Raw genomic sequence first — 7782 nt, forward strand, 5'->3', positions numbered from 1 at the left:
TCTTTTTATATTTCCTGTGATTAAATTGTTCATATTATTTATATTTCCTCTTGCTTATATATTTTAAAAAAAAAAAAACATATTTATTGATTCTTCTTTACATTTTTGATATTTACTTTGCTGCTCTAACACTGTAAATTTCCCCATTGTGTGTAAATGAATATCTTTTTTTTTATCTTGTTACATGCTTCTGTGAATCAGTCAGTCAGTTGTCATCGTAGATATTTTTGTAGACGCTCTATATCTTGTAAGCATCCTCCTTTGACACAGACACTGTCAGAGTGGAGTTGAGAGACCAGTCAGGATCATTTAGCAGGCCTCCTACTGATCACTCATCTAAAAGGTGGTACATAGTTTTTATATCATAATAATGATATATTATGAGAAAAGGACACTGAATTAAAGTCTAGATTAGATGTTTAGCTCTATTAATCTTCTCTAATTTCACTTTTACTGTTAATGATTTACTAAATCCCTGCAACTCAAAAGTTTTATGAGTCACCGTTGCAATGTGACAAACACGGAAGTCCTGGCTGGCTGACCTTTCACGGACAGACATCAGAACCAATCGTGTTTTCCCATTGTTCCGCGCAACCAATGAAATTGAGGGGGAGGGGCCAAATCATATGCTCACCGGGGTTGGATTGACAAAGCAAATTCATTTGTCAGTAGTGTCAGTCGGAGTGACGGCAACCTGTGGACATGTCCAACACGACAGAAGACAGATGTGGAGGTAACAACTTTATGCTTTTAATTAAAAGTAGACATACGTTGTGGACTCTAGCGTTAGGCATTTTAAAAGTTAGAAACATAAACGTAAAGACTTTTGATGTTAGATGTAACTTAGGTATCATTTGTTGGAGCTGTTTACTATCGTTGACTTTGTTCTTACACCACTGCTGTCACACCTTTACTCTAACTTTCATTTCTCGTAGTTAGTTCAACATGTGAAGGGGTTGTTTTGTGGTCATTAAACTACTCTCAGAGTCGTTTATCTCCCTCTCTTGTTACCAGGAAGTGTTGCTAAAGGCAACAGGACAGCAACAGACAGGGCAGGTGAGTGCTTTAACGTTACACCAAGTCACTTACTCTTTTTATTTTGAAGATTTTTAACTGTGAACGTTAAAGCAAAAGTGGAACGAACAAGATAAAGTTGTGAGGAAATCAGAATTTATTGCTAATGAAGTCGAAGTACAGCCAGCTCAAAACTATTGAGAGATTAATCATCAACTCAGAGTTGTAAACACGATATCATGTTCCCTGTCATTTTCTGTCATTTAGAAACTGATCAACATGAAACTATAATGGTGTATTTTGGAGTCGATTGAGAGCTCAGAGGTATTGATCATTAAAGATAAGACAGCCCAGCTAGCTAAATAGTTTTGTCTTCATCCAATATACGTTCATATCAGGCTGGGTGATACATCGTTATTATATCTATATCGTGATGTTTTAGATGTTGGTTGTCGTTATATCATGATATAGCATAAATGTTGTCTTCCAGGTTTTAAAGGCTGCACTATAGTAAAGTGATGTAATTTTCTGAACTTACCAGACTGTTCTAGCTGTTCTATTATTTGCCTTTACTCACTTAGTCGTTATATCCACATTACTGCTGATTATTTATCAAAAATCCCATTGTGTTGATATTTTCTTAAAGCACCGATACTCACCTCTACAATGTTGTTGTGATATCAGCAGAGGTATTTGATAAAAAATATTGTGATATTTGATTCTGTCCATATCGCCCACCCTCTTTTTTTTTTTTATACATGTTTGGTAGTTTAATCTACAGTAATGCATTATTGTCCATAAGATCATCACTATGTGAGATTTTATGGTATGTTATTTTAAAGGAAATGTGTATATCGAGACCGATAGTATATTGCAGAATAGTTTAGTAATGTCAAGATATTATTTGTAAGACACTTTGCATGTGCGTCACATGTTTATTTGGTACAGCAGCTTAATACACAAGCCCTGCAATAAATACTTGTTTCATGAGGGTTATAATGTTCAGTTAAAGCTGTTTTAGAGGGCTGTTGATTTAATTTTATGGTCAGTTAGGATCCCTTGCTTGTGGTGCTATTGAGTTGTAATTGTGTTGCACTGATACAGCGTCCAAAATGATCAACAAGTTGAATCTATAGTTTTCAAACTGTTTTAGAAGAACCTGAACATTAAGTAGGCTTTATTGCAGGACTGTTTTATTAGACCACACTAGTTTTAGTTCAGTGTAGCTAATAAACTGGGAACTGACTGTGTAAACAAGTACAAAGATATCTCTGTATAAAAAGACATAAAACATACCGAGTCATCAAGTGCCCTAAGCTACTGCCTTTAGTACACAAAGTCTAACCTACATATCTGCATGGAGATGCCACTTTTGGCCTCTGTTCTTTTAGGAGCTTTTGCCATCTTTCTCCACCTGTCAACCAGCTATTGAAGGCCATGTTGACTCTAAACTGATGGAACAATGGCTGCTTGACCCCATACCAGCAGCATTGGAGCGATTCACACACCTATAGTTGTACTGCTTAACAAAGAAGCGAAAACCTCGTCCTATGTATTTTGGCAACTTCAATCCCATTTTCAGAGTATTTGTTAATATGATACTAAAATCCTGTAAATCCAAACTTGTCGATGCAAAATTGTATATATGTGTGTGTGTGTATAGATGTGGGTATATATATAAATACACACACACACATACACACACTTAGTAATTAAGTGTATTAAGTGTACATATTACAATATTAATGTTTTCACAAAATATTAACAGAAAATATAATGTGGATATAATGACTAATAGGACACAATTCTAATTATACAATAATATAATGTAACACTAATCCTGCCTCATGTTTGGTTTAATCTAAGATTACCATCAGATTAATCAACAGGTAGTTTAGCATTTTGCAGACTTGATTCATGATTATTACACAGAAACTGCCACTAATGTTTTCAGATAACAAGTCACAGCCTTAAGCCTGTAATTTGTACAGTATTTCCTTGAATGTTTGGGACATTAGTTAATTACCAATTTTGACTTCAAAGACTTTTACGAGATTTTGAAAGTATTATGCTGATAGTAGCCTGCAATAATTTGTAAACATCATACTCACCTCATTATAATCAGGTTATAAACCCAATAATACCAACATATTACCATGTTTTAATCCAAATGAAATAATATAACCATCTTATTGTTAGCTGGTTACCATAGTGTTGCTAAAATATTACTCTACTATTACTAAGTAGTTTTGCCTTGTTTCTGTATTTAAATATTTCCCTGTTATTACCATTTGTTTTGGACCAGTCTAATAATTAGTTAGTATTGCTTAATTCAAACTTTTACCTCTGCTATTACCGTGTTATTACTGAGCAGTAATGTTAAGTGCTACCATTATATTCTACATTGTTGCATGGTTTATTCATGTCTGCGTTGTTTTCTATAGCATGCATGGAGAACCTAACAGAGACTGATGCTGTCATCAGAAGGTAAACTGTTTCTTCTTGTTCGTGTTGCTGGAGCTTGGAATGATCACTTCCATCTGGTCCAGTACTCACCTAGTATTGTCTTTGTTTCATTATGAAACAGCTCTTTAGCTCTGGATCCTGCAGAGGAATATAAAATGGACAACAAACGACGAGGCCTTGCACTCATCTTTAACCAGGAACGCTTCTTCTGGCGTCTGGGGTTGAATGACAGGCATGGAACGAATGCAGACCGCTACAACTTGGAAAAAAGGTATCACTTCTTAGTCAGCTGTTGGAGAGGGAACTGTGTGACGAACAACTTGTCTGTACTTGTTCAGTGACTGTAAGTCTTTCCCGTAGTAACAATGTGGAAGAAATTCTCATGCATTTCATTACATGCTGAACTTACCAACTTTCTTTTAGACTGAAAGACCTAAACTTCGAAGTGAAGTCTTATGACAACTACAAACAAGTGGAAGTCTTAGATAAAATCAGTGAAGGTAAGTGCAGACACTCAAATGACTAAGGATATATCCAGAAGGCAGCATTACAACACCATTACTGTTATTTAAATACTTATGTGTTTCCTTATGTCCTCTTTATGCAAAGGTAACATGCACAACGTGTGATATGCTGTAGTATGGGACACTTTTACTTGTTCAGCAGCCAGTTTAACAAATATCTGATGTCCCACCAGCCGCAGAGGCCGACCATTCAGATGCAGACTCCTTTCTGCTTGTCTTCCTGAGCCATGGTGAGAATGATCATGTTTACACCTACGATGGCAAGATCAGCATTCAGGATATCACAGCCATGTTCAAAGGAGACAAGTGCAAGAGCCTTGTGGGAAAGCCAAAGATCTTTATATTACAGGTACGTGCAAACAAAAGCCAAAACCTGGTCAAATCCATAACCATATAGGAACATGAGAGTGGCCGTGTGCACATTTAGGCACGAGGCACTGCAGCACAACTTCTTTGATTATTTATTTCTGTTTCTCTTGGAGAGTTTCCTCTGTCCTGTCAAATTTGTAACCGTAGTGTTTAGTTTTGCTGCATAAATGTTAAGTATAGTTTAAAATGACTGAAAGCAACCTGTAGCACACCCCATTTACAACTTGCACCTCTACCAGCTCTATAGACTACTGCAGTAAATCATGTGACGTATAAGCAGCAAAACTAAAAACTGTTGTTATTAACTTGTCAGGATAGATGATACTTTACAGGGGGAACAAAATAAAATAATCAAAGAAGATATGCCGCTGTTTCTTGTACATAAATGTACACATAATGTGTGTACAAATAATCTGTGTCTGTAACTAGGCATGCCGTGGAGACAAGCATGACGATCCAGTGATGGCCTGCGATGCAGTGGACAGCGAGTTGAAGACGAATGAGGTGGTGGTGGACGCCAGCGCTGTACACACCCTCCCTGCTGGGGCTGATTTCATCATGTGCTACTCTGTGGCTGAAGGTGAGCCGGCCAAGACGCTTAAAACTTTAACTCTCCTCCTGTTGTAATGTGATGGGAAAAGTCACACTTCATTTAATGCTTTCAGTTGATCCTTTGAAGATGTAATAGTAATCCCACTAAGAAACTGTTTTTGCTGTTGAGTCAATAACTATCCCGTCCCGTCCTGTGTTGTTTGTTAAGGTTACTATTCCCACCGGGAGACCATAAACGGCTCCTGGTATGTCCAGGATCTGTGTGAGCTGCTTCAGAAGTACGGGGACTCCCTTGAATTCACAGAATTGCTCACGCTGGTCAACAGGAAAGTGTCCATGAGGAGTGTTGGGAACAGTAGTGACCGGAATGCCATTGGGAAGAAGCAAGTACCCTGCTTTGCTTCAATGCTCACCAAGAAACTCTACTTCCGACCAAAAAAGTAACAGTTTCAGACTTCAGTCATAAGATGAGCTGGTTTTATAATAATTCCAGGGAAACCAGGTCCCCGAAAGGGAGATTTTAAACAATTTTGCTGTTCTTTCTTTAGTCCTCTACTATATGTTGCTCATGAACACAGTTATTCACATATGCATTGAACAATCAGCTTACTGTCAGTTTTGGTATCTACAGTCTAATCATTGGTTACAGAATAACAGGAACAACTAGTATTCACATGCACTGAAAATAAATATTATGGGCCTTAGGGAATTTCTACACTTGCAAAACCTCATGTAAATGTGGTTTTGTTTATCCTGTATCAAGTTTCTTCTGGAGAAACCAGATTATCTTGGCCTGGTTTATAAAGGGTTTGTCCAGGTTATTTCACTTGCATGACAGAAAATCAAGGCAGGGCACGTGTCTGTGGCAGCTGTAAGGCAGAAGATAGTAGAAAAATCTGATATTACCAACCAGCTGCTGGTACATATGTTGCAGTATCTGATTTACTGGTTTATTGGACTCATCTCAACCTGGTCTCTCACACAAATCTGGTTTCTCACATGGATGCAAACATACAGTAGATTTTATAATGCAATCTAATACAACGGCAATGCAGTAATTCAAAGTTAGACCAATTTATTGGAGAGATAGTAATAGGCTCATCATAGCTAAGCCAATGTATTTAGTCAGTTAGTCAGTGTATGCATTGACTAATATAGCAAAGAAGCATTAAAGGTATCTTAGAAAGAGTGTCATAGTAATTTATTTAGCAAGTTTAATCGTTACAATACTCAGCCCAGCACCGAGTTTGCAGAGTACTATATAACAAAGGATCAGATTCTTGAGCAGTCTGTAAAAAGCAATTAATTCTTTGAAAAAAGAAAAAAGATTGGTTGCACTGTATATACAGCTGTAGATGAACAATGTGCCGGGTGCTCTTAGAAAACGGGGGGAAAAAAACAGGATGATCAAAGAAAGGCAATCCAGATACAGTTATACAAAAATAAATGGTGGTGATGAAGACGGGAAAAAAGCATTTAGTGGCTAAATAATTTAAAATGAGAAAATGTCTTCATCAGGGCTTTAAACCCAATTAATTGCTTGTTCAACAGTAAAATACCCTGCCCCTAGTATATATTTGTCACAACTGTCTAATAACCAAATGTAAGGGATCCCCAGAAAGAAAATGACAGTAGAGGTGGACTAAAAATGAACAAAACCATCTCTCTTACATAATGAAAGGTGATATACTTTTACAGAATAAACTCTAAGGTGGATTATGTCAGTTTGGGGCCTGTCTTCCCCCCTTGTTCAATCTTTGAACCCCTGAATTAATAACAAGTCTAAAAATGATGAACAGAGGAGTTTGACAGCCTCAGGAAAAAAGCTTTTCCTGAAGTTTAAAGGTCCTGCAGCAGATACTTCTTATCACTTACCAGATGGCAGCAGGGTGAAGAGGCAGTGACTAGGGTGGATATTGTCCTCTAGTATCCTCCCACTTCATCTACTAAATTCTTTTTATTTCCCCAAAAGTCAGCTGAGGCTGCTACTAACTCAAAGGACTATATCTTTGAAAACAAATAGATCTCAAATCAAAATCAAGGGGATGTCTTGTTGTATTGGATTGCATTATATTTTAAGGTGTTCCTGTTATTTTGTTCAGCTGCTGTAGATTAATACACATTTTGCACTTTCAAGAAATTGCTTTTAAACTGCAGGATTATCATGGACTACATTCTGTGTTAGCTACTTTTCTTATTAACATTGTCACATTTTTTGCTTGCTTGTTTAATCCAGTTTAAACTGCCGCAAATGTTGCTTTATCCTGCAGCTGACTTTTTAGTTCTTCGTAAGCCAACAAGACAGTGGAAGTTGACATTCCCAGTGGCCTCGCACAGGGAAGCTTTCCTCAGACTAAACATTATCTCTGAGGAAGCTGAACATGTCAGCTGGGTCTGGTTTTCTTGACTGTAAAGTCAGTTGCAGGAATGTCTACAAGCCAGACAAATGCTTTCCAACTCACTGTAACTTGCAAAACAAGGTGACGAAACAGAATGACAACCAGGTATTTCTACTGAATTTGTTTACATCAGGGTTCAGTTCTTAATTATCTCTCTATAAGGACCAATGACTAAGCAATATCTCTCATAACAGACTATTCAGACACGACATAAACATGCTGTTTGTCTTTAAGCTCGCTCCATCAAAAAGGGAATTCATGTTTGTGCTGTTCTTTGTGTTGTAGGAGTTTACAGTACTAAATTTAATAATGCGTATTTGCACCCAAAATGGCAAGCAACACCAGTGTGGAAAGTACCTCAGGGAGGATGGGTGTTATTTTTTAAAACTGTACTGTGGACTTAAAAACACTTAGCTGTGTCATATGATGTACGCCTCAGGAAAAACAAAGCTACCAGT

The 7782-nt window shown here is 37.3% G+C and overlaps 1 protein-coding gene across 1 annotated transcript; it reads left to right on the forward strand.

Moving 5' to 3' along the window:
* The first annotated feature begins 630 nt into the window (after positions 1-630).
* LOC146329842 (caspase-6-like) lies at positions 631-6313 on the forward strand. Its single transcript, XM_084715221.1, has 8 exons — positions 631-733; positions 1015-1056; positions 3459-3501; positions 3602-3751; positions 3904-3980; positions 4178-4353; positions 4803-4953; positions 5134-6313. The coding sequence occupies exons 1-8, from the start codon at positions 703-705 to the stop codon at positions 5367-5369; spliced, it is 906 nt and encodes a 301-aa protein (XP_084571347.1). The 5' UTR covers positions 631-702; the 3' UTR covers positions 5370-6313.
* The last annotated feature ends 1469 nt before the right edge of the window (positions 6314-7782 follow it).

Source organism: Lutjanus erythropterus, chromosome 3 (genome assembly GCF_056507025.1).
Source record: "Lutjanus erythropterus isolate fLutEry1 chromosome 3, fLutEry1.hap2, whole genome shotgun sequence".
Taxonomy (NCBI): domain Eukaryota; kingdom Metazoa; phylum Chordata; class Actinopteri; order Lutjaniformes; family Lutjanidae; genus Lutjanus; species Lutjanus erythropterus.

What these genes read in the sequence shown, in the direction of transcription:
- LOC146329842 (XM_084715221.1), top strand. Translation starts at nt 703, where the DNA reads ATGTCCAACACGACAGAAGACAGATGTGGAG. An exon ending in GACAGAAGACAGATGTGGAG is followed by an intron (nt 734 to 1,014) that starts GTAACAACTTTA and finishes TCTTGTTACCAG; the next exon opens with GAAGTGTTGCTAAAGGCAAC. An exon ending in CGCTACAACTTGGAAAAAAG is followed by an intron (nt 3,752 to 3,903) that starts GTATCACTTCTT and finishes ACTTTCTTTTAG; the next exon opens with ACTGAAAGACCTAAACTTCG.